This window comes from Acipenser ruthenus, chromosome 23, assembly GCF_902713425.1.
Source record: "Acipenser ruthenus chromosome 23, fAciRut3.2 maternal haplotype, whole genome shotgun sequence".
Classification (NCBI taxonomy): Eukaryota; Metazoa; Chordata; class Actinopteri; order Acipenseriformes; family Acipenseridae; genus Acipenser; species Acipenser ruthenus.
This window is the reverse complement of record NC_081211.1, coordinates 18,288,889-18,314,512: the sequence shown is the minus strand read 5'-3', so window position 1 is coordinate 18,314,512 and position 25,624 is coordinate 18,288,889. Positions and strand designations below refer to the sequence as shown.

General features: G+C 38.4%; 4 protein-coding genes and 1 long non-coding RNA gene across 5 annotated transcripts; 3 read left to right on the top strand and 2 right to left on the bottom strand.

Annotated features, from left to right (window-relative positions):
• Positions 1 to 370: 370 nt before the first annotated feature.
• LOC117413139 (toll-like receptor 2 type-2) lies at positions 371 to 6,835 on the top strand. Its single transcript, XM_058996748.1, has 2 exons — positions 371 to 396; positions 5,742 to 6,835. The coding sequence occupies exon 2, from the start codon at positions 5,854 to 5,856 to the stop codon at positions 6,154 to 6,156; it is 303 nt and encodes a 100-aa protein (XP_058852731.1). The 5' UTR covers positions 371 to 396; positions 5,742 to 5,853; the 3' UTR covers positions 6,157 to 6,835.
• A 406-nt stretch (positions 6,836 to 7,241) lies between these two features.
• LOC131699683 (uncharacterized) lies at positions 7,242 to 8,227 on the top strand. The gene is made up of 3 exons (XR_009308259.1): positions 7,242 to 7,479; positions 7,727 to 7,803; positions 8,080 to 8,227. It is a non-coding gene; the product is annotated as an uncharacterized LOC131699683 (long non-coding RNA).
• Positions 8,228 to 11,034: 2,807 nt separating this feature from the next.
• Positions 11,035 to 17,867, top strand: LOC131699620 (uncharacterized). Its single transcript, XM_058996747.1, has 11 exons — positions 11,035 to 11,227; positions 11,661 to 11,798; positions 12,066 to 12,202; positions 12,721 to 12,932; positions 13,434 to 13,517; positions 14,310 to 14,442; positions 14,549 to 14,679; positions 14,889 to 15,035; positions 15,560 to 15,730; positions 16,794 to 16,944; positions 17,229 to 17,867. The coding sequence occupies exons 3-11, from the start codon at positions 12,088 to 12,090 to the stop codon at positions 17,312 to 17,314; spliced, it is 1,230 nt and encodes a 409-aa protein (XP_058852730.1). The 5' UTR covers positions 11,035 to 11,227; positions 11,661 to 11,798; positions 12,066 to 12,087; the 3' UTR covers positions 17,315 to 17,867.
• Positions 17,868 to 18,302: 435 nt separating this feature from the next.
• LOC117413217 (probable UDP-sugar transporter protein SLC35A4) lies at positions 18,303 to 20,813 on the bottom strand. The gene has a single exon (XM_034022056.3). It carries the CDS (start codon positions 20,220 to 20,222, stop codon positions 19,242 to 19,244), a length of 981 nt encoding a protein of 326 aa, XP_033877947.3. The 5' UTR covers positions 20,223 to 20,813; the 3' UTR covers positions 18,303 to 19,241.
• Positions 20,814 to 20,946: 133 nt separating this feature from the next.
• On the bottom strand, positions 20,947 to 23,838 carry LOC117413218 (SLC35A4 upstream open reading frame protein-like). Its single transcript, XM_034022058.3, has 3 exons — positions 23,689 to 23,838; positions 22,938 to 23,036; positions 20,947 to 21,422 (listed from the first exon to the last, which is right to left on the bottom strand). Exons 1-3 carry the CDS (start codon positions 23,701 to 23,703, stop codon positions 21,225 to 21,227), a joined length of 312 nt encoding a protein of 103 aa, XP_033877949.1. The 5' UTR covers positions 23,704 to 23,838; the 3' UTR covers positions 20,947 to 21,224.
• Positions 23,839 to 25,624: the final 1,786 nt, after the last annotated feature.

Sequence of the window (25,624 nt, the reverse complement as noted above, 5' to 3'; positions counted from 1 at the left end):
TGGTCACAGTGCTTTAATTTTATTTATGTTATGATTTATTAAGAGCATACTCATAAAACATCACACTTGTTACGGATACTCATTTACGTATACATGTTACTCTGCACACCCCTACTGTAAAGTTTGCAAAGTCAGCTTTCAGATTTTAATTGTGAAAATGATGCTGGTGGATTTAATTTTATATCCGTAAATCACTGATATATTGACAGTAATACTTTCAGTAGCATTTTAATTTAAAGAAGGGCCTGGAGAATGCCATGGTTAACTTTCACGCAAATTGACTTACCAGCAAATCAGTCCCATAGCCTTCTATCTATCTATAAATAAATCTATCTTGCATAGTGGTGCATGCTGGGAGTGCTGCTGTGAGAGTGGAGAGGTTTTTGGTGCGATTAGGTGAGCGTCTTTTTTTCTATTTTATGTTTATATATTTATATATTTATTTGTGATACTTAAGTGTTAAAGCCTCTTGTTTTTGTGTGACAGCTAAAAGTAAGCTGACTTTGTCAGCTTTAGGTCAGCATGGCCAATTCAAGGGGGAGGGGAGCTCCCCCAAACTTTTCTTTTGAAACGTTAAGCTGCCGTCATGGGGTGAAGATAGTGGCAAAGGGGCTTGTTTCTTTAGAGCAGTGTGCTTTGGCGTTAGGCGAAGTTGTTGGGTGTGACAACATTAAATCTGAGTCTAGAATGAACGGATCAATTGTAGCTTTTTTGAGCGAGATTGATCTTGTTTCTAAAGTTGTGGAGAATGGAATTGTGTTAAATAATACCTTTGTTACAGTGGTACTGTTGGCTTTACCTTCCAGAAAAGTCATTCTTTGAAATGTTCCTCCTTTTTTTAAAAAAACTATCTAATAGAGAATACACTTTCTCGATATGGCCAGATTGTTTCAAGTCCCAAGAGAATCCCGCTTGGCTGTAAGTTATAGCATATTTTTTCATTTCGCAGACAAGTCGATATGATTTAAAAGATGTGAACGGAAAACCAAATGTAGCTCTCAAATTTAAAATAGAGGAAACTCAGTACATCATTTTTGCAACCACGGATGTAATGAAGTGTCCGTACTATTGGTAGCGAGGGACACATTGTTAGGAATTGCTCTGAAAAAGATCATAATGAAGGACAATAGGAGGAAGGAAAAGAGTCAGCATAGACAGGTAGAGAGAGAGAGAAAACTGGGCAGACAGAGGTGCAGGAAGCCGGGAGCGGCTTTTACTGCACACTGAGCTGATGTGCTTCTATGTAATGATTGTGTATCCAGGCGCTTTCAAACACTTCCTTTCACACAATGATTTGAACGTTCGCATTTCATATTTTACTACACCAAAAAGCTGAAAAAAAGGCATAGCAATTTTATGTATTTTTTTAAAGATTTTTAAAAACTTTAAAAGAACCCTAAAGTTGCACAATATATACCACAGTATGAATTATTCTATTATTAAGATCTATAATTTGCTCTAAACAATGTGGTGCAGCAGTTTGTTAGAACATTTGTATCGAGTACACTAAATAAAGTACTTTCTTCAGCTGGTGGTAAACACAATTAGAGAATGATCGGTTGTATTGCTTAAAATACAAATATATTATTATTATTATTTTATTTAGCAGACGCCTTTATCCAAGGTGACTTACAGAGACTAGGGTGTGTGAACTATGCATCAGCTGCAGAGTCACTTACAACTACGTCTCACCCGAAAGACATAGCACAAGGATGTTAAGTGACTTGCTCAGGGTCACACAATGACACAATGGGATTTGAACCGGAGGCCTCCTGGTTATAAGCCCTTTTCTTTAACCACTAGACCACAAAGCCTCTAAGATGTAAATAGTTTGTATGAAGCCAGAAAAGTTTTGAGAGAATTTCATCGGCTAAAATAAACGCAAAAAAGTTGAGCTTTTTTAGTAGGGGATTGGCAGGGTTCTGGGCCCCTGGTTTGTTTTTCATGGTTTTGTTTTTTGTAACAGATTAATTCCCCTTTTTATTTTAATGAAGAGTCTGTTTGTCACGTCAGGGCTGAATTTTTCTGAATGTGTTTTTGTCTTCGGCTTACAATAACTTTCTTTTAGGAGAAGCAAAGCTATCTATTTTAAAAAGTAGAGAAGCTCAAGTTGCTAATGTGATTGAAACAGATGTTGTCACTGTTTTTAGAATGCTGTTATCAGCAGGGTTAAGCTGGATTTTAAATATTACAATATGATAAAATATTTAGAAATGTTTGTTTTGAATTGGTGTAATGGTGGTGTACTTTGTGAGACTGATGGAGGAATTCTTAATATTTATTTGGAAATAGTCTCTTGATTTTTTGCTAATTTAAAAATAAAATGATATTTAAATATGTAATTTTGTGAATTGTGAATGTTTTTTATGTGTTAAAGTTTTTTCTAAAAAGAAATGCAGTTTTTTTTATATATATATCTAATTAAATGTATTAGTTTTGCACATTTTGTGATTTGGCATGGCAAACTATGAATCCACAAGCAGCTTTCTGTGATAGTGGTGCTATATCGCAATTGCAATGGAATTTTAGATTGAATCTGTTCCAAAGTTCCAGTTAATGGGGCTTCCCCTAAAAATTCCTTGGCTATAGAGCTTCCCTAAAACAGGTCAGTGCCCACTTTAAATGCTCCAATAAATACATTCTGCAGAAAAACTATAAAAATGAAGTCAAATTTTACTCATATTAGTTTTTATAGTAGGTTGTAGGATACAGAAAAATGACAGCGTACATTTGCCATGGTGAACTTTTAAAAGTTACTTCAGGTAGCTGAGACACAGTCAGCTGTTCTATGCTTAGTGAACATGATAATATATTAAATACATGTATACATTCAATACCAATGTATGTCTGGTTTTAAAACCCCTTTCTCCTTTTGGAAAGAGGTAAAAAAAAAGACAGACGACTGTTTTAAAGTGTGGTGTGCCACTCTACTTGTATCGACACAAGTGGACAGTCCTTTTCAATCTAAATCTATAGCCATGTAATCCCAAACGTTTAAAACGCATAGAGAAGTGTAGTAAAGCATTGTGAAAGCAATGCTGCTTCTTTTGAAAATGGATACTAGACAGATCTGTGCATTATTTTTTTACAACCATCAATGAAAACACTAAAAAAGATCTGATTACTATATCAGGTCAGAATACATTTTGTCTGAATTTAGGTAATGAACTCCACCATAATTATAAGATGCATTTTTATTTGTGTGGTTTAAAAAAAAAATAATAACCATTAAAAATAATCCTTAAATGTAATTATTTAAAGTCCAAAATGCAGAGACTATTTTCAGCATGAGGTTTAGCTAATATTACAGTTAGCTTGATTTTCTTGTATAATAAATATACAGTAACATAAGTGATTTGGAAGTTAGAAAAAGATTTAGTAACATATAAAGTATACAAAATGCCTACTTAGCACATATTTAAAAGGCAAAGCAGATGTGAGCATGGAAAACCACAGATATGTATGGTACAGTGCTTAAAGGATGGTAGACTGCAAAGTGGAAATCTCCTATGGTTGCAAAATAGAACCGCTGGTCTCATAGATGGCCACACTGCCAGCTAGCATACTAATTGAAAACATGTGCTGGAAACTTTCTGATTGAGCAACCTCTGTATATTATGAAACAAAACACACACACATAAAAACTGGGGAAGTGTCATTAAAAAAATTGGCAGACAAGTACAGTGTGGCTGTGGCTAATACTGCATTTCACTCAAAGACAGCAGAGCTGACAGTACTGGTATGTTTCTTATGTATATGTTTTATATAGCAAAATGTACTATATACGGCATGTAAGGAGGAATGTAAATTTGTTGTGTAAAGTTGTTTAAACAGTTTAAGAATAGATCAATATATTATGAAAAAAGTTTGAATAATTAAAAATACCAGCAATGCAAAGTGCATTATGGGTAAATGAATGCAAAGCAATCACAAGAAATCAACTTCCAACTCAAAACATAGTCACTGAAGCCAGTGTTTTACGAGTGAATTATTTACACAGAATACTGTGCTAACGGTAGTGTTATGGTAATATTCTTTCATTCAGTTGTTTTTGTGATAATTCTCTGTGAATACATCCTGTTTCATTTGTATTTACTTTAGCGTAACAGTCTCAGGAAGTGAATATTAAAATACTCTGAACGTCATTGATCATAAAGTCAGAAATGAGTTGAAAATGGCTGGTGGTAAACAGGTTTTCCTAAAATTTGAACCAGCCCTGCTGCTTTGTCCCTCTAAGAACCCTGGTGTATAACTGAAGTGTCTAACACGCTGGGCAATCCCTGCACGTTTAAATGCAATTCACTGAGTATTGTTCTTTTGCAGAGAACAACAATGTGGGTGAGTGTCTGTGCAACACTTTCTTCTCTTCTGCTGTGCCTTAACACTGTAGCAGAAGGGTGGAGCTGTTCCTATGAGGAGACACAGAGCTACTGCAGGTGCACCACAGAGGACAAGGATTTTAATACAATGTCAGTCTGTGCCAATGCCTCCACGTTTGAAATACTGGGGAAATACTTGGAGGAAGTGCCTATTGAGCTCCAAGCCTTTCTGTCCAAACTGCACACTTCTGATCCCAAACGGATCATCCTGAAGAAGGTCAACGTGTCAGATTCATTTGTGAACCATGTTGGTGGTGGCTTTTTAGGTTCTTTAGAAATTGAAGACTCAGAATATACAGGAATTGGACACTGGACTTTTAAAAATAAAAACTACCCAATGTTGACTTCAGTGTGGATTGTCAATGTGACAATTGTTGAGTTTTATAAATTTTATTCACTTCACTATCTCGGCCGTACACTTAAAGCTCTGAGAAATGTCACTGTGATTCAATGTAACCTGTTTTTAATTCCCTGTGAGGGGAGCAAGCAAATGACAAACTTGGAGTACCTAGATCTATCAGAAAACAAACTGCAAGACATTGCCATGACAATGTCAGTATGTCCTGGTGGTTACCCTAAACTCAGAGTTCTTAAACTCCGGAAGAATTATCTCAAGTCCTATCGGACTTTGTGCAACACTCTTAGTAAACTGAGCAAACTGACTCATCTTGACTTAAGCCAACATGACTTCTCCAAACCCCCTTTGTCTTGTTCTTGGCAGCAGTCGTTCCAGATCTTCAATCTTTCTGACACGAGGCTAAATCACATTCAAAATTACCTCCCTGCAACTGTAGAAATCTTAGATTTAAGCAAAAATAGACTTGCTGTCTTAGATATAACTCTGCCCACGGTGAAAAAACTGTACCTTTCAAACAATGTCTTGCAAGAACTTCCACCAGCGCAGAACTGTCCAAATGTAGAAATCCTGTGCATTGAGACTAACAAGCTGACTGATATAAAGAAAGAAAGATTACTGGCTTTTAGAAACCTGAAGTATTTAAAAGCAGGCAGAAACATGTATTCCTGTTCATGTGAATTTATGTCAGAAATACCTGATTTGATGAGTGCAGCTGCGTTTGTGAAAGACTGGCCAGATGATTATGTTTGCGAGACACCTTCTCATCATAAGGGCAGCAAGATTAAAGATGTCCAGCTTTCTTTGCTTGAATGCCATAGATCCCTTGTCTTGGTCCTCATCTCAGGCGGAACCCTGATAGTTCTCTGTATTCTAGGGTTCATATGGTACAAAACACACGCCACCTGGTACCTAAGGATGGCTTGGCAATGGTTACAGGCAAAGAGAAGAACTGTTAAAGCCACGACTGACTTAAATGCTAAATTTGATGCCTTCATTTCCTATAGTGAGAGTGATTCCGAGTGGGTTGATAACTTCTTGGTTCCCCAGTTGGAGAATACAAATGAGCCCTTCAAGCTTTGCCTCCACAAGAGGGACTTCCTGCCAGGGAAATGGATCATGGACAACATAATTGAGTCCATCGAGGAAAGCCGAAAGACCCTCTTTGTCATTAGCAAGCATTTTGTGAGCAGCGAGTGGTGCAAGTATGAGCTGGAGTTCTCCCAGCACCGCTTCTTTGACGAGAACAATGACTTTGTGATTCTGGTGCTCCTGGAACCTATCCCCAGAGAGTGCATCCCTCGCAGGTTCTGCAAGCTGCACAAACTCATGAGCAAGAATACCTACCTGGAGTGGCCTGAGGAAGATGACCAGCAGGGCATCTTCTGGGAGAAACTGAGAACTGCTTTGACAAGTCAATGAAGGGACATCGTGCATCTAACAGCACTGCATGTGTGGCTTTTCAAAGTGTTTCCTTGTTTGGAAAGAAGACAATTCCATGTTAATGTATTAGTTGATACGTTTTTGATTATTGTCATCTTGTGCAGTTTGGACAAGAGGATCACAAAGCGAATCCGAGTTGCTCAGACAATGCAAAATCATTTCTGTTATAATAAGAGACACCTAACATCAAAATGTATAAAGAAAAAATGAAGACTGTACTCATGAACTGCTATTAAACATTATTATTGACTTTAGGACTAAGCTATATCTTGATGGGATGACATCAATATATAGGATAAGATTTACTGGAATTCTAATAAATTCTAACTGATTTGTTGATTTCTCATACCAATATTGAAATGCCTATGACGTCTGCTTTATGGGACACCCTCTATATTTCCATTGTCTTTTCTTTACTATGACTTTCTGTTTTGTTCATTACTGTATATACTGTCATTTTTATGTAACAACATGTAATTGCTTATTCCAATGTTGTATTTCAAGACATTTATTAATGTTTATACCATCTTTTTATATTTTTATACTTCTTTGTTGGACTTTTACAGTCAAATTTGCCATTAAAACACAAACTTTGCTCATAAGAAACCACGCCTTTTAACATAATATAATGAACACAACACTTACAATGAATAGAGTGTAAACTGGTGTTTATGAAATTAATAAAAACTAATAACCATTGTGTGTGTTTGTTATTTCTTTATTCTAAAACCATTTTAACCATTAGAGACAATGGTGGAAATGGTGCTGAAGTTAATGAAAAGCAAAGACATTGAAAATGTATTAAACATGCTTACATTGAATTGAGTCTTTTGTTTCTGAAACCCTAGTCCACAGTGGAAGAGCAGCAGTAGAAATAGCTCTTAATATTTTAGATCACTGTGTAACACAGCACCTTCCTTCAGTCCTGTGGAGTTCATTAGAGCTTAACTGTTCAAGCCTACACTTCACTTTTTGAGGAATGGATGCTTCTTCTGTAAGTATAATATCAACTAAACAGGGTACTGGAAACTTTACCTAGTGCTGAAGCAATTCAGGGTACAGTGATTAGGTAAGAATTTATATTTTATCTTGTTATAAAAGTGAACACAATGTCTTGATCAGAACAGCGTCTAGGAAGGGAGGTAAGAAATAAGGATTTTTGTTGAACCATTGTGCGTTTCAATTTCCTTCACTGCCTGTACATCTTCATTATGAATTAGTCTCTCACACTTCTCTTGTTTAACTCCCAGAGTTCAACGGAAGTAAGTCTACATGTAGCAGTGGGTCTGTCACAGAGAACAGGTATGGTGAAAAGGTTGCCCTGGTAACATGGGTATATGATATTCAACAGTACATATACAATACACTGACAGAAACCCTTATGTTTTATATCTATTATTTTATAACTTTTACACATTAATTTTTAACTGAATATGATATTGTTTGTAAGGAAATGTTTATCATAGTTGGTGTTCTCAATACCAATGCCTGTTCTGTGGAATGCCTTTACTGTTAATTGACCTTTTAAATGTGATGTATTGTGATTCAGGGGATGAAGCCACCAAGGGTCCATTCATTATAGATGAAGATGCTAAGAGCATTGTCTATACCAGAGAAGGGGAGGAGGTGAGAAAATACATTTATATTGAAATGCAGCTCTGGTTTTGTGAAGACTATGCTAAAGTGGTACAAATGCATGAGTGATACTGTGCTACTAGACCCTGGTGCTATAATCACACTGTTATTTTATTCCTTAGTTTCAGGAGGAGGGTTTTTTAAAACAGTTTAAAGGGATACTGACTCTATATATTTAAGCTGTTTATCCTGTGTGCTTGTGATAATCATTTATATGTATTTTTCTACATTCATTTTTAAAAAATCACCTCCATGTTTTTTCTGTAGGATAGTCTCCGAGCAAGCCTGAGCAAGGTGCAATTTCTGTAATGAGGTCAGTTATAAAATACTAATTTCTTTCCCCCTGATATTGTGAGTTTGTTAGAGATTTTCTACTGCTAATCTTAAATAAACTCACAGTTTCAGTGGTGCACACCCCCAGGTAATTTTTATACACGCCTCATGACTCAGAGACAGCCCAAAGGTTAAGCTTGCTGGTGACTTTATTAAACGTGCCAGTAGCAGGGACTTTGGTTTTTTTTGGCTTTGTGTAAATAATGTTTATATAGGTTTAGCATCTAATTTACTTTTTCAGGATTTGGTCTTTACATTTGACGCTGTTTTGCATCCAGACCACATGCAGGTAGAAGTGTGTCAGTCAGAACTTGTGTAAATTTTTTTTTTTTTTTATTTAGTTATCGCCAATGGTTTTTACCCCAGTTTTCTCCCCAATTTGGAATGCCCAATTCATTAAGGCTCCAGCCACATTCTCACATGTTTTTGGCAGGGAGGAATTTAACCCCCTCCTGGCCGATCCAAAACAAACAATAGTACAATTACAATAATTAATCAAATACACCTATATCGATACACAAACGAAAAATAACAATAATTATAATGAAAACAATAATAATACAAATAATATAGTGCACATCATATAAAGGGCAGGGCACCTCATCACACTCTTCTGCACAAGGTTGATGGTGTAGATACACAGGTTCAGATAACCAGCTAGGTGATAGTGTCATGCTTTGAGGCATTGATTGGGATAGTTAGATACATGTTTTTTTTAATGTTTTCCTGTGAACCTTTACTTTAGAAGACACTGTACCCTGAATTGCTTCAGCCTCTGCTGGGGCGTGTGCTCTCTGGGTACAGTGCGACAGTGCTGGTGAGTGGGACACACAGCTCCGGGAAACAAAGTTTCCTTCATGGATGTGAAAGCAGACACGGGATTGTCAAACAGGTATAAAATACTATGTTTCTCTTAATGTATCTATAGAGCTCCCCACATTAATCCTGCAAGATTCCCTAAGCCTTCTTTAGAGGGGCTGCACTCTAAGTGGCATTTAAAGGGCACATAAGGACCTTTTTATTTTATTGTGTTACATGTTCCCATGTGTTGCTACAACTGTTTACGTAAGGTGCGTGTATTGTTTACATTTTTTTTACATTTTGACCACTTTTTAAAACTTTTAAATTGCATTCCTGGCCTCAAGATGGCTTCCCATGTACCCGCATGGACCTCTCAGAACTACATTTCCCATGAACCTTTAAACCCATGGCCGCTTATGCGAAAGGTGACAATAGTGTTGAATTGTGTGGTGGTGCTGTGAGTTGAGCTACGAAACTCAATTCACCTTTGACCTAGGCTGGAAGCAAACCCAGGCCTCCAAAAGTAAAAGGTTAAAAGGTAATTCTAGGTTACTTTCTGGAAATAATGAGTTCATTCTGCATTAACTGCTGTTAGTACATGTTTATCAATTGGAGTTAGTAGCTTATGTCATTTTTAGTATCCTTGGGTGGCCCATGTTTAATATTATTGCATCAAATAATCGGGTTTCCCACAAAAATCATATAACAGTCTTTTATAGCCAAATAATGGCACTGCAACATTCGCAGAACTGAGTAGCCTGATCAAAGCAGATTTTCTTGGAATCTTCAAACATATTGCAGTATAATATCCATATTAAATAATACTGTGTAATGGTCAACATTTTATGGATGGCTTGAATGGATATTTTGATTATGAATTGTATGTAAAAATCTAAAGTATTGAACTATCAAATGTAATTTGTAAATTAATTGATAAGTACAGTACTTGAGTTAAAAACAAAACACATTAATTATAAACTCTTCATTGTGGACTTGTAACAAAGAGAGATTGTATTGCTAATACATGAACAAACACATGGGGGATATCAAAGTATTGCATATCTTTGGGAAATCTCATGCTGTATCAATCCCATGCTGTTGATCCTGCCCCACCATCAAGCCCACCCCCAGGTGACTGTTTATCTTGTTTTTCTATCTAAAGCTGATAGGAGATTTATTCAGTGAAATGAATCAGATGACAGATCGGGAATGGTTTACTACAGCTTCCTTTACACAGGTAAAAAAAAATAGTCAAATACATTTAGAAAATCTTAAATACATTAAATAGAGAAAAACGTCTAATCTCCAAGTAGAGCTGGTACACCATTAACCTGTCCCCCTGAAAAACGCTACCCCTACCACTAGATGCAGTGTTTCAGGGGGACAGGCTAACGGTTACACTCTGATGTACCAGTTGAGCCTAGAGATAAGATATGTTTGAGAATTTTAAAGGCACCAGGAATCACTTAATCATACCATGTTTAAAATGTTGCAATACAATGATGCATCAATGGAAATACCCGAGGCCAGTCTATTAATGTCCCAACTTCCACTTTCAACTGTCTACAGCTACTGCCTTTTCATTAGTCCTATTTTGGAAAGCATCCCAGAAAACATGATGCAGTGGTATCCAAAAAGGACCGGCCATGTTTTTTTTTTTTCGTCCTAAAGACGCAGCAGCTTCTAAGCCTCTCCCAACCCTTTTCTAGCTTTTCGGAGGGTGATTGCATCAGATGTAGAAAAACAGATTTTGTAGCCACACAAGCATCCTCCCTCCTTTGGCTTTCTGGTCACTGTCATGCTCTGAACTAAACAGCCACCCTTTTCCAACTACATGCAGCAGCAGGGGGGAATGGATACCATATGTAAGCACTGTTTTAGAATATAAACACATGCTTGGTATGAAGCTGATATTTTTAACAACCTTCTTAATAATAATTAAAACCGTATGAAGCACTGTCCTCTGTACTCTGTTTTGAGGTAGACAAGTGGCTGCCTTCATCAGTGCTCAGCATTTGTCTACTTGACTTGGGGGTCGATTTGATTAGCCTGTACTCCACCAGGATAAAGCAGGGTTTTATTACATTCTTTTACAGCACTGTAATAGCCACTGAGTGAGTGTGGGGAATGAGACGGTCATTTTGGCTTCAGGACTTATCCTGTGCTTTTCTAGAGTTGTAGATGATTTGAGTGAAATTGCAGTATTCACTGCTGAAGAAGCCTTCAGTCTGTACCTGGAGGGGGTGGAAACACAGAAGATAGCTGGAAACCTCATCAGCAGGTTAGTGTGAAATGTAAACAGGAGTTCTGTAGTAAAAAAAAAAAAATGTAAAGCTATTGCCAAAGTTGAATGAAACCTGCTGAATAATGCTACATTAACATATTGAATTACATACTGCGCTATGGGGCACTATGGGGTAATATCAATTTACAGCTTTGTTGTAATATCGAAACACATTATTATGTGTAGTTTTAAAATGTGCTATTCTTGAATTCATATTGAATTTGTATGAAGTAACCATTCTTAATTATATAATCAACACTTTATCCTAGGAATTAAATTGTCATTAGTAATTTTACTGAATTGACATGGTTTTTAATGGGAATAAAAATAAAGCAATGACCAGGTGTTTTGTTATTCCTTTACGAAATGAATTTCAGACTGCTAATTGCTTAGGAAAACTGCAGCAGTTATTTTTTCTGTCCTTGTTTAGATGCAGCTCGTTGTTTTCTCTCACTGTGGAGCAGAGACAGGAGACCCCTGGTGGCAGCTCTGAGTATTGCAGATCCAGGCTGCACTTGTTTGATCTCACTGGGGGAGAACGGAAGGAGGATTTGAACGGGTAGGCAGGGTGAGATGAAATTACATTTGCCACGCGTGTGTGAAGAAAATTAGAACTTGTTCTAACTTGTCAAATCCCAACCACACAAATTCTGCATGCTATGTGCAAGTTCTATATACTTTAATATGTTCAACTATACGTAACTTAGTGTTGCCCAATACATTTTCCAGAGGTTTGTGTTTTGCGCATTCTAATTTTAAGATCAGGTGAGGTTTGTTTACATCCTATAAAGATAGTTTGAAGTTATTGATGACGTTGCTCATTCTTTCTATGCAGTGCTAACCCCTTGCTGACAGTAATGGAATTAAAAGACAGCAACTCAATGCCTGTCCATGGACTGCTGCCCATGCTGCTGTATCAAGGACTGGAAGGGAACAGTTATACAGTCCTCCTGTACTGCATACAAGTGGAAGGTAGGCTCATCCAGGTCAGAATAACAGGAATTACATGCTGAGGCTGTCAAACCCTGCCATTCTTATAGTTCTGTTTGCCCTGAATAATGGAATGATATAAAACTAGCAGGACACAACTCAGAGGGCTCTGTTTTCAAGCCTGTGCAAATGAATCAGTGAATATTTTTCTTGTCTAAAACTAGCAAGAAACTGAGCTGCTTCCTGTGAATAACACTCGTATTATATTTTAGTGATGGTGGTATTATTGTTATAGTGGCTTTTATACTGTACCAGTAAATATTAGCATTTATATACTTGCACACAGTTACAGTATCATCATAGGTTTTAAAATGTAATCCAAGGGAAGGTGGTTTCTAAATATATTTAGAGTTGTTTTATTCCTTTAAAAAAATATGCCTCTACATTTTCAATTGAACTAATCCTACCTGTACCTCAGCTGTTTCTTTACACTCTTCTTAAATGCAAATCTCCCATTTTTTCCTCAACTTTCCCATGTATTTTTTTCTGGACTGCTGCAGGCCTTATTGATGAGGAGGTCCCCCGGGCGCTGTCCCTGGCTCAGGTGGCGAGGGGTCTCAGGATGAAGGTGTCCCCTGGCCACTGGAGCCCTAAGGAGGCAGCCCAGAGCCTGCGAGCCCACATCAGAGAGCAGAGGTCTAGGATTGTGTCTGCGGGAGAGTCAGGGGGAGAGGGTGTCAACCAGCTAGGGGAGCTGATTAAGGCTTTGCAGGTTGGGATGAGCAAACAGGAGAGGCCTGGAAACCTCTGTTACTAACTCTTTGCACTCGCCTTTTCTTTATTTTTGAAAACCAGCACCCTATACTGCTACATTTTTGGAATGATAATATATGGTTTAATAAAATGAATTAAACAGTATAGATAATCTTAATATACAAGCCATTTAATACAAATAGTCTGCTACAAAGAAATTCTATCACATGAATATCAGGGCCTGATATATAAATTCAGAAGACATTTTTGTAAATGGGTTGTGATATATGTGAACAGGACAAGATATTGTGTACCTGATAAAATAACAACCTGTTTTGGCAGGTATCCTTTATACAAGTCTCCAGATAACACTGGCCCTGGCGATGAAAAGCTCTATACAGTACAGAATATTATAGAAAAGGAAAGGATGATTATTCTCTTTGATGTTACTCGTGGGAGGCATACTGTCTGGTGGAGCAGAAAATGACATAAATATGTTTTCGTGTAATCTTCTTTTCAGATTGTGAAGAACCAGGAATGGGAAAAGAAGAAAGCGAGATCAAAAGAGATTGAAGCAAATAGAAGAATCCGCCTCGCTGCGCGGGTTGGTATTACTGTTAGTCAGCATGGGAGTTTCTCAAGCAGTGTGCCTGCTGAGACTGCATGCAGGGGGTGGAACTGGTCTAATCTACTTGGGGAGTTCAGGTATAAATAACAACTAGAGTTTACTGAAGTTTACAAAAGCATACACATGTACCGGTATAGCAAAGTGTAGCACTATAGAGGATAGTGAATTGGTAAAGGCTCCTTAGGCAAGTATTATACAGGTACAATGTATGACCTAGAATTAACCAGATTCATGAATTATTGAATTGCTAAATAACAAAACAGAACTGTACATATTAAATGCCAGTGGCTGGAGAATCAGCAAGCTAGAAGTAATATCCCTGCTCATCACAAAGAGAACAAAGGAATCTTATTTTTAAAGAACTACTTCCCCAGTGAAGGATAATGCACAGTCCCTGTTTCATTGACATGCAATCTCAATAACACGTTCCACATAATCAATTACCAGAGATTACGGACCGATCTGACAAATAATCAATACTGCTTCTGCCAAAAAATGAACCGTAGTTTATTATTATCTCAGTGCCTATTCAAAGTTCATTCTAGGTTCAAATTGTGTTCATGTTTTCTTGCTGGTAGAAAACAAACGCGATTTCAAAACCTTTTCAACTCAATCGCAGTTGCAGATCGCATACCATTAAACTGTTTAAACCAATTCAGTACAAAACTAACTTGTTTTTGTAGATTTTAAAATACAATTTTTTGTGGGGACATCTGGAAAACAACCTGGCAGGCAACATCAATTCCGTTAGTATTTCTGATCTTACAGGGCTTGCTGCTGGGCCAACCCAGACCGTCCCACTCTGAGAAACCAGACCCCACCCCCCAGAACCGTGACACCCAGCTGAAGATCCAGCAACTACAGGAGCAGCTCAGGACAGAGATGGAGGAACTTCTTAGCGGTACCCTTTACCATTAGAATACCATTAGAATACCATGGGGGGCCTACACCCTATTGACAGTTCTATGGCAGGTGCCTAAGCCCTGAATATATATTCCACTCTGTAGGTGGAAAAGTGAGCGTGGACCTGAACCAGGAGCGACTGAGCAGAATTCAACAGCTGAAGGAAGCGATTGGGTGGGAGCAGAGGAGTATGACGCAAACAAGTCAACACACTGCCACCCCAGGGGTTGCCATGGTGAGATGTACATCCTACTGCCATCTATGGTGTGAGTGATCTCAGTCTGAACCAAGTCCAATATTCCTTATAAATGTTTACCATACAAGGTTCTTTCATGTTTCTGCAATGAATTTACTGTGTTTTACACACTGCATTTCATTTTCAACTGTTTAAAAAAAATGTAATCTTCAAATAAGTTGTTAACTTTTCCTCCCCCCCCCCCACAGCAGGCAAAAGATGGTAGTTCCCAGCTTGCTGACTTGGAGCTGGAATATACCATGGCCCTAAACAGAAGGAAGAGACTGAAGGAGGAACACGCCACCCTCATACAGGGGGAGCTTCTGAAGATGGAAGAGGAGCTGCAGGCTAAGGAGGTGAGAAAAAGTCAACTGAACTTGTTGATGAGAAGGAGAAACCTATCAAAATGTATGTAATGTTATTTTGTTTGTAATTGATTCACCTGGCATTATAGCTCCTTCAAACAACAAGTGGGAGAAAGAGAACTGCTTCAAATGGGCACAACATTTTTTTTTGTGTGTGTGGTTATTATACCCATGTTTTACTGCTTAATTTGAAATGCAACCAATTTACTGATCGGGAGAACTTGAAAATCAACAGGAGAGCTACATTCTCGCTGTCAAACCAATTGCCTCTTTTCACCTGCCGAACCTACAGATGTTACCAAGCTACTAAACCACGGAGGCAAGGCCCGGTCTGGGAAGTCTCTGTTCAGGGTACTGGCAGTTCAGTGTGAGACTGAAGGGTGATTGAGATAGAGCTGCAGTTCAGTGTGAGACTGAAGGGTGATGGAGACAGAGCTGCAGTTCAGTGTGAGACTGAAGGGTGATAGAGATAGAGCTGCAGTTCTAGGTTGATGGTTCTTGTGTTGTGGTTCCAGTGTGAAGGGGAGCCTGCGAGAGAGATCTGGTGGCTGCAGAGGGAGACGGAGGTCCTGGTTCTTCAGCTGGAAGTCCTGCGGAGGGAGAAGTGCGAGGCTGAGCGAGACCTGGAGAAGTTGCACAGGAGATACTCTGAGGAGCTGGACTCTCACCGAGCACAGAGCCTGCAGGTCAGAGTACACTGAGGTCAGGTTCCCATCAGGGCCTGTGTGTGGTAAAACTTGAAATAGCTGACACTTACTAGCAAGTATTTATTTGATATACCCATTACATTATACATGTTACTAAGAGTAGGCTTTCGTAAGGCATTACCATACTAGTTAAGATCATTATGCAGATGGTTAAAAGGATTACCTAAGATGAGGAGACAAATAGTTAGTTATTATTATTATTATTATTATTTATTTCTTAGCAGACGCCCTTATCCAGGGCGACTTACAATTGTTACAAGATATCACATTATACAGATATCACATTATTTTACATACAATTACCCATTTATACAGTTGGGTTTTTACTGGAGCAATTTAGGTAAAATACCTTGCTCAAGGGTACAACAGCAGTGTCCCCCACTGGGGATTGAACCCACAACCCTCCGGTCAAGAGTCCAGAGCCCTAACCACTACTCCACACTGCTGCCCTAGTTAGTTATAGTTCTTATGAATTCCTTTCAAAGCTAGGCAGTGGGCAGTGACAAAATGTATTACTTTGAGCATTTCCACTGACGTTGTTAAAGTAAATAATATTCTTTCGTACCAAGATATATTTTAGTGAGTGCTGAGCGAGGATGCATCATCACTGTATTAACACTGATATGTATCAGTGTGAGTACGGTATTTGAAAATAAGATGGACTTAACTGAAACCAAAATAGGCATTTATCTAACATACGCCCCCACTTTAATTATATATGTATGCAAATAACACTTGAATTTGATTTTTATTATAGAAAATAGGATGAAAACAGACAGTTTACTCAAGTGGGGATATAGCATTGAGAGTGAAACTGACACACATAAGATTTATTTATTTCATATTTTCAAAGTAATATCAAAATCCCTTCAGGGGATTACTCATGTTCCATTTAGATTAAATAGAATTATTTTTGAATAGCGCAATTTCCTGGAATCATTCTCGCACTCCTGTTTTACAATTCAATTTGGCGTTTCTTAGGAGGCAGCTCCCCCTAGAGGCCTGAAGCGTTAATGTACACTACCATACTGCTTGTTGGCAGGTTTTCCGTGCTTTCCGTGAGGTGTTTGAGGAACAGAAAGACGCCCTGGACCGCCGCTATCGGACTGTGCTGAGGGAAGCCATCCAGGATGCTATTTACCTGTCTGCACGCAACCAGCAGCTAGAGGCAGAGAATGCACAGCTACATGGTGGTGGGACCAGCGACATTTACTACAGCAATTTCATACATTTAACATGGTATCTCTATTTAAAGCTGTAGTGCACCACAATCACGTTACATTTTACACTAAAGTATTATCCATTTGTGACTGCTTACTGCATTATGCCTATCAATATGTTAATGTAACATTATTCAGCAGATCTCAGTTAATTCTATAGGGTGATGCAAAACTTTTGGCCATAGCTGTACGTACATTTCAATAGGTGCCACCAGAGAAGCACCGATTAATAAACCTGTTTTCTGTGCATCTTTTAGCACTTGCAGAGCTCAGAGATGCGCTGTCTGTGAAGAAGGTTCCTGGAGGCTCCCAGCGTCGTCAGCAAGATACTGCTGCAACCTAAGATGGAGAAGGATCGCAGCATTGCGGATTCAAATCACTCAGGAGTCTGCCTGTCAGGATGTCAAGGGAGGACAAACAACAGCAACTTTCTCAAGAATCACAGCTTAGTGTAACAGCAAGGACACAATAGCAAATCAAATCATCACCAGCCCCAAAGTGCTGTTGGGATGACAATCTCACAGCAGCGATACCGACCCTTTAAAATGTGTTGTTACCTCTTGTTAGCTTTATTGTAATGCTAAAGCACTGGTTATACACTAATGTGTGTTTTTTAAATATATTTATGTTACTGTAACTTTTTTCAAATGCAACACTGAAGCTACATTCCTGTCTATCAAGTCAATATGTACCAAGACGCAGCTGGAATTATACAGCATATTAACAAATGGGGATAGTTTTGTTCATTGCAGTAAACGATATAGAAAGAAATAAATCGGTTCTTTCCAGTTCTGAAAGGATCCTTCTCCAAAGGATGTCCTGTAACAGCAGCTTCTCTATTTTTGCCTATGTCTCTTGCAATTCTTTTTCTATTTTAGATCATTTCTCAAACAATATCTTGCAATGGTATTTTAAATATATATATATATATATATATATATATATATATATATATATATATATATATATATATATATATATAAAGTATAAATAAATATTGCAAAGAAATGTAAATATCCCAACTATAAAAAAAAAAAAAAAAAAAAAGTTTACTGCTAAGAGAACTTCTCCCCCAGCTGGCATGTGTATGAGAGCAAAGGACCGTTCACAATGTCCCAGTGAATCCTACCTCACTTCGCAGAGCAAATTAAACAGCTCCTATGGTCAATTTGCAAACAGAAAAAATGCGCAAAGATTGAAATCCCCTGATGGTTTAACACTTTGCATGGTGTTGGGGTTTAACAGTTAAATAGATTATTTTAGTTATTAAGGTATCCATGGGGGGGTGAGTAAAATGAAAAAAAAAAGAAAAAACATTTAATAGAAAGATGTTTGTATAGGTCACTTTATTGAATAGAGAAACAGGTGTAATATATGCATTAAGAACAGAGCACCAGTGACCTCCAACTGCTCTGTACATAGGGGAATAAGTGTGAACGAAGGCATTATTTAATGGCAATTTTATAATCATCCCAATGAGGTTAAAACGTGATCAACTAAGAATATGTAAAACGAAGGCAAGGTTTACGAAGACAGGGGGTTGGAGAACACTGCCTTAAGTGACACGAGGCAGTTACTGTTATCCCTATACAGTCACAGGCTGTTACAGATTGTAACAATGGCGACAGTGGAGAAAATAAAATCACATGTTCCCATCTAAATCCACAAAGTACATCAGTGACAAATAAATGTTGGCCTTTTTTCTCAAGATAGCACAATTTATACATGCTGTTGGTAAATGGTAGCTAGGCAGAAGGTAACATTGTGCAAGAACTGCAATGCATCAAAGACAACCTGTGGAAATTCAAATAGAACAAAAGAAGACCCATGCAAGTTTCACAGCAAAATACACACATGATGTAAAGCACCAAGAAACAATCAATTGAAATAATAATAATAATAATAATAATAATAATAATAATAATAATAATAATAAATGAAAAAAAATCCTAGTTGCATCAAAAACAAAAAAATGCAGCTTACATTTAGACAATTGTCTGCATCACAACTATCCAGTTGTCCTTAAATTATTCAGATATTGTAGATCAGTTATAGCCACACGCTGCTATTAGTGGTTTCTGTTGAGCAGTTGACTGGCCAAACGGTGGTCAAGTGTGTGTTGCCCTTAGTGGTCTTGATGTAGCTCAGACGGGATTCAAAACATTAACCAGCAGACTGATGCTCACTATTTCTTCCCTAGGGACCAAATCCAATACAAAATAAAAAATGTCCTTATTGTTCAGAAGGAATAATACCGTAACCTGTACATTTTACACATGGTAGTATAAGTGAATGGCCACTGCAATAAAGAAAACGGAAACAAAGAAGAGTGGAGTAAGCTGCAGGTTAAACAGCGCAACAGAGTAAACAGCGTTGACCAGCATGGAGCAGGAGATGACAAAGAGACGGGTGATGTTGCTGCTGTGCTTCATGACGACAGACATGAGCAACCCGTTCAGAGCTTGGGTAACCACGATCACCCCCACCCACCATGAGTAACCATCGAAAAAGCCACTGCTGACCTCAGCACTGGCGAGGTGGGCGCCCGAGTTCACTACAATCCCGAAGAAATAGAGGAAGAGGTTCTGCAGGTTCAGAGGCAGTCTCTGAGTCTTAAGGATGAGCTCTGTGTAGACAGCAGCCAAGCCAGACACAATGCAGTACACAAGCAACAGTAGCAGGCCCAGGGCAGTGATGTGAAACTGTGTTCCAGGTATGGCTTCATCCACCTTCTGCTTGGGTGTGCCCATGCTGCTGTGTGTGTGGCATATCCCTGCTGCCATCAGCAAAGCCAGCGACAACCACTGCCTGCGATTAAGCCGTTTTCTCAAGGCAGCGCTATAAAGGAGGGCAGTGGAGGCAATCTTCAAGTTGCTCAGGACCTGGAAGGTGCTGGGGTCCATGTGGACCTGCATGAAAACCACCAAGTTATTGTTGACTGCGTAGAGCAAGGCTGGGACTGCGTAGGGTACAACGTGTTTCCAGGAAACTGCAATGTGCAAGGAGTGCCGACCACGGAGAAATAGCAGCCCCAGCGAGACTATAAACTTGGCCAATTCTATTAGGACAACACAGGATGAGGAGCTGAATGGGATCTTGTTGTCTACTTTGCACAGGGTAATCAATGGGGCGTGGGAGCCATAGATAAGCACAGACAATGCGAGGAGGAGCCCCCAGCAGACCTGTGTGACCCTGTGCCCTTTCTGAGGAGCAGCCAGGTCTGCAGATTCCATATTTTTAATTATCATCATGCTTTAGGACCAGCATCACAATCCAGATCATTGGGTAATACACACAAACAGATAGATTCAGGCCAACCTACTGCAAAAACCAAATGGTGGGCTCATAAACTGCCAATGCAACTGTACCAGCATGGATATAAAGTTTCTACTGATTACACATTATCTGGATCACCTTTATACTACAGTACAATGCAAAATGTAATGCAATACACATGAAAGGTTCATCATTAAGGTTCACTGACAATCACTGACAATGCCCACAGCTCAAAGAAGACAAAATGCAAGTAACCAGCTATCTGATTGATATTTTTTATATAAAAAAATACTGTGTATATCCCTGACAATATGTGAACTAAGAATGAGAAGGCAAAGTTTGGTAGTCCATTATTTTGTGCATGCACTTTGACAAGTTATCCTCTCTTACACAGTGTATTTGAGATTTCTATTCTGCTTAAACACCCAAGGGTTAAACAGGGACGAGTGCTTTATTTCTAATCTTAAGTGAAAACTGGAACATTAAAATATTTCACTTACTGTATTTAACTGTAGTTTCAATCATTCAGTATCTTATTCATGACAGAATAAAAAAAAAAAAAAAAAAAAGCTGCGTCTTTTTGAATTTGTTTACATCTCAAAAAGGTTTAAGGCAAGTAAACAAATATTGTTTACATCTCAAAAAGATTTAAGGCAAGTAAAGTAAAAATTCTAAAAGAAGACTGTGCAGTTGCAAAAGTAGATTCTCATTGGTGCAACAAGAAACCAGTAACTCTTTGCAACAGAACTTTTGAAAATCAATATTAAAATGCAAAGTCTTGGACCCTGTGTTGCAAACTCTATTATTTACAGCCTGCAAAAGTCTTTGTCCCAAAACTAACCACTCCACTGCAGAATAAATATAACATTAAAGCCTATGAGAGTAATAAATGCAGAGAAAAGCGTTCTTGGTTTTAATATTGCTTCCAGGTACCAGTTCCTTTTCTCTGCCTCCAGTTGGCAGGATAGATGTTTCCTCTAGTTCGGTCCTTTCTTAATGGAGTTGAAATAGTCCTTGACGGTCTTTTCTATATTAGGGACATCAAAGCTCTGTGCAGCGTAGATGCCTGTGCATGTTCCTATTAACACACCCATCACAGCAGAGGAGCGTAGCTTTGCTACTACATAGCCAGCCAGAAATCCCTTAAGGAAGGGAGAGGCCAACAAAGATCCACCCTGAAAAACAAAAAAAACATTGTGGTTATTATTAATCCCATGAAACACAGGGAGTGACCTGACTGTGCATTGTTAAATGTTTAATTTTCATAAGTTATTTTAAAGTACAAAAGGACCCCCATTTTACCTAAACATGTGTGTTCTATAATCGTAAACATAGCCAGGTGCCCGAATTCTCTGGTCCGATTTCACCCCTCGGGCTGGCCTGAATTCTAAAGTCTGAATTCAGGCTGGGAGGAAATTATCAATAAATGTCAATCAAAAATGTTGTAGGGGGTGGGAACATACCACACAACAGGACATTTTGGCTGGTATTAAATTCGGCGGGTTTGCTACCTTGGTGGAGTTTGACGGTTTTGGAATTGCCGTTTATCACCTAGCACATTCACAAAGGAAAATGAAAAGCAGTTTTGCATTTATACTTTTAATTCCAAAAAGATTCAAATAAGTGTTTACTTAATGAAATCTGTCTGCTAAAACAGGATCTCATTTACACTAACTTGTTATACTAGCATCTACAATGTCACTGCAGCAACTTGGAGAACAACAAAGAAGGTCTTCTAATCAGTTAGACTAGCAAGCACTGGTAAAATCAGCTCAGTTCTATACAGTGCAGAACTCATTTATTCTAACGTTTTGTTTTGTTTATGGACTTTGCGATACCAGCTCGGTGGGTGTCTTTAGTAATATCTACAACGCATCGACAATAACAATCAACCATTTTGTTACAGACTTTCTAACAAATGGCATAAACAATTTTGGCTGTTAACATAAAAAACAGAGAACAGACCTAACATAAAAAAGCCCTTAACGTAAAAAAAAAAGAGAACAGTCCTACAGTAACAGGCACAGTTTACACTGCCTCTGGGTTTCTGATTGCATCCGATCAATTCCAGATTTTTTAAATCCTTTGATGGAAATGTCCGGTCTACTTTTAATGTTTTCAAGCAAACTGGCTTCATCACTGCCATTCTCATATCCACTTTGACATCCGACACATTATCTTGTCCAGCGTTTCTTTCCCTGTTCTGCTTACCAGTCTTCCAGAGGTATATGTACTGCATGAAACAAATGCGAAAGCATATCTAGATGGATTTAATCTTTTCGACAAACTGACTGTAATACCATCTGCAGCAAATGCACGTCTTGACCGAACTCAGGTGTTAACTCGGGTAAACTCAAAAGTATGGAAACGCCCCCCCCGAATCATTCCAAGTTCCATGTTGTGTTTTACATTGAGTGAACATTCTTCTACTTTCAACCACTTTTAGTGATCCCATTTGCTTGAAAAAAAAAAACTTTATATAGCAAGTCTCTGTATTTGTACCTGTGATTACTGCTTGGTAGAATAAACATGTTAATGTCTGTAGCTATTTATGTTACTTTTTAGTGTAACTGTAATTATAATTGCAATTACTGCAGCATAATTATAACTAATTATCATTACACAAACTGGCATTGTAATTTCAGCAAAAGATGGTGCTGTGATTGTACAACTGGCCCCAGGTCTGGTACCTGTGGTATCCCTGCCTGCACTTCCTCCTCCACTCGTTTCTGGATGTCCTCCAGCTGGTTTTTAAGATGGGCCAGGTCCTTCAGTTTACTCAGAGCATCCTGAAACAGAACAACAGACAGGCGGATTAGGAAAGGGGAAGGGCGTGCTTTTCTGTAGCCGTTTATCACTTCTTAAAGTAATTTAATTACTGCATTCAGTATATGCTACAGAATCTAGAGTTAAGAAAGAGCTATTAACAAAGATTTAAAATATATATATATATATACGTATAGAGATACACAAACACACAGTCTTGTTTTCATTTACCCAGTATGCATGGTAAGATGCATAAGTATGCACCCAGACAAAACATTATCGGCTGGTTTTACAGACAATAAAATAAAAAAAGGTATGCACATGCATTTGAACGCGACGATGTATCTTGAAACACTGCTGAGCGTAACAGTAACTTTGCTGTATTTAATTTGTAATGGGTTCCCGTATCAAATAAAGGTCAATATTTCGGAACACACCAGTTCTTGGACATATACTATATAGTTACACTCTACCCGTGTCGTTTTGTCGTTGTTTTCATTTCATACTGTCCTGAACCGCTATTTCACTCCCCTGTCTTTCACAACATTCCCGAAAAAAAGGCGGTGGCTACTTCTCCAAAACAAAGACTCCCAGTCCAGTCTCTTTACATTGTCTTTGTTTTCAAAATAGGTTCATTATAAAGTTCGCAATTTGTCCCTTGCAACTCACGCTCACCTTGTCGTCCGCCATCTTTGCCCGCTTCCTTGTGAGCTTGCGCGTTGACACGGGGCACAGTGTGATTCATAAGGCGACTCGTGGCTCGTCTGCTGTATTGCAGCAAGAAAGAACAGCTTAGTAATGTTTAACTGCGATGAAATACTGAACACCCTGCAGGAGCAAAGGTGCCAGCAAGCCCTGGTTAGTTTAGGAAATCGTTAAGCACGTCTTAATCGCTTTACTGGTTAATAAAACAGATCACGGTACACTATTTAAATGCAACCTCTTCGTTTTAATTACACTCACAGCAACACTGGATGAATTTCTAAAAAAAACCTTTATAAAAACCTAGAATTAGCAAAGGTTAAATGCTGTTTATTTTTTTAAATATGGTGCGCAAATGCTGCCTTTCAAATTGGCACATTTGTACAACAAACACAGTATTTTTTCTTCTTTAATATTAATGCAAGTGATGGGATGTACCCAAATCTAGGTTAAGGTACACTTAACTCACACGCTCAAAAATAGAAAATTCTCCAAAATATTTGCTCGTTAAGCTTTATTAATTCATTTAAAGCCATAAACAGTTAGGAAAATACACAAGTTATGAATGTATTTATGAAGTATAGGTTAAAACGTTACTGCGTATTACCTTTTAGTTCAGGGTTTTGAGCGTCGGGTGTAATAGCCACTAAAGGCCGCTGCAGGGTGCAAAAGAACAGAGTGTTGAAATAATAGTAACAGTTTGTGAGTTAGGTTTAAGGGTAGAGGTTAGGTTTAAGGGTAGGGGTAGGGGTTAGATGTAGGGGTTAGGGTTAAGTCGCATATGATGTGGCTTGGACTGAAGTTAGAGCTGTATTTTATTTTACTATATTTTTGTAGATAACTTTAGATTTATTTATTTTTTCTTATTTATTTTTTCTTTAAATTAATATAATAAAGGTCAAGGATGAGAAACTTGTCAGAATTTTATGGTTTTTATTGTGTGTTCAGTGTTAAATTATTTTGCACCCTCTAGCGGGTTCTAGTGGCTACTACATTGGACGCAAACCTCCGTGAACTGAAAGGTAAAGTTAATGAGACGTCTCCCATACTTTTCAGATTTATTTATTTATTTGTTTGTTTGTGTTCGCTTCAATGCTACCGTCCTTTCATAGCTTCTGCTCCCTTCCCTCCACTACATCATCATCAAATGATGTTTGGTATCATTGTGTGCACCACACTGAACATGGACCAGAGAAAGCAAAGGAGAGAGTTGTCCGAGGAGATCAGAAAGAAAATAATAGACAAGCATGGTAAAGGTAAAGGCTACAAGACCATCTCCAAGCAGCTTGATGTTCCTGTGACAACAGTTGCAAATATTATTAAGAAGTTTAAGGTCCATGGAACTGTAGCCAACCTCCCTGGGCGCGGCCGCAAGAGGAAAATCGACCCCAGATTGAACAGAAGGATAGTACGAATGGTAGAAAAAGAACCAAGGATAACTGCCAAAGAGATACAAGCTGAACTCCAAGGTGAAGGTACGTCAGTTTCTGATCGCATCATCTGTCGCTTTTTGAGTGAAAGTGGGCTCCATGGAAGAAGACCCAGGAGGACTTCACTTTTGAAAGAAAAACATAAAAAAGCCAGACTGGAATTTGCTAAAATGCATATTGACAAGCTACAATCCTTCTGGAAGAATGTCCTTTGGACAGATGAGTCAAAACTGGAGCTTTTTGGCAAGTCACATCAGCTCTATGTTCACAGGCGAAAAAATGAAGCTTTCAAAGAAAAGAACACCATACCTACAGTGAAACATGGAGGAGGCTCGGTTATGTTTTGGGGCTGCTTTGCTGCGCCTGGCACAAGGTGCTTTGAATCTGTGCAGGGCACAATGAAATCTCAAGACTATCAAGGCATTCTGGAGCGAAACGTACTGCCCAGTGTCAGAAAGCTCTGTCTCAGTCGCAGGTCA

Bases quoted from the DNA above. Each gene is read 5' to 3' on its own strand.
- LOC117413218 (XM_034022058.3), bottom strand. The intron at 21,423-22,937 runs GTACCAGACCTG...TTTGTTTTTCAG, and splicing joins TGCAGGCAGGGATACCACAG to GGTGGATCTTTGTTGGCCTC.
- LOC117413139 (XM_058996748.1), top strand. From the start codon at position 5,854: ATGGACAACATAATTGAGTCCATCGAGGAAAGCCGAAAGACCCTCTTT.
- LOC117413217 (XM_034022056.3), bottom strand. From the start codon at position 20,222: ATGATGATAATTAAAAATATGGAATCTGCAGACCTGGCTGCTCCTCAG.
- LOC131699620 (XM_058996747.1), top strand. From the start codon at position 12,088: ATGGAATTAAAAGACAGCAACTCAATGCCTGTCCATGGACTGCTGCCC. The intron at 12,933-13,433 runs GTTGGGATGAGC...TCTTCTTTTCAG, and splicing joins AGCTGATTAAGGCTTTGCAG to ATTGTGAAGAACCAGGAATG. The intron at 16,945-17,228 runs GTGGGACCAGCG...TGCATCTTTTAG, and splicing joins GAATGCACAGCTACATGGTG to CACTTGCAGAGCTCAGAGAT.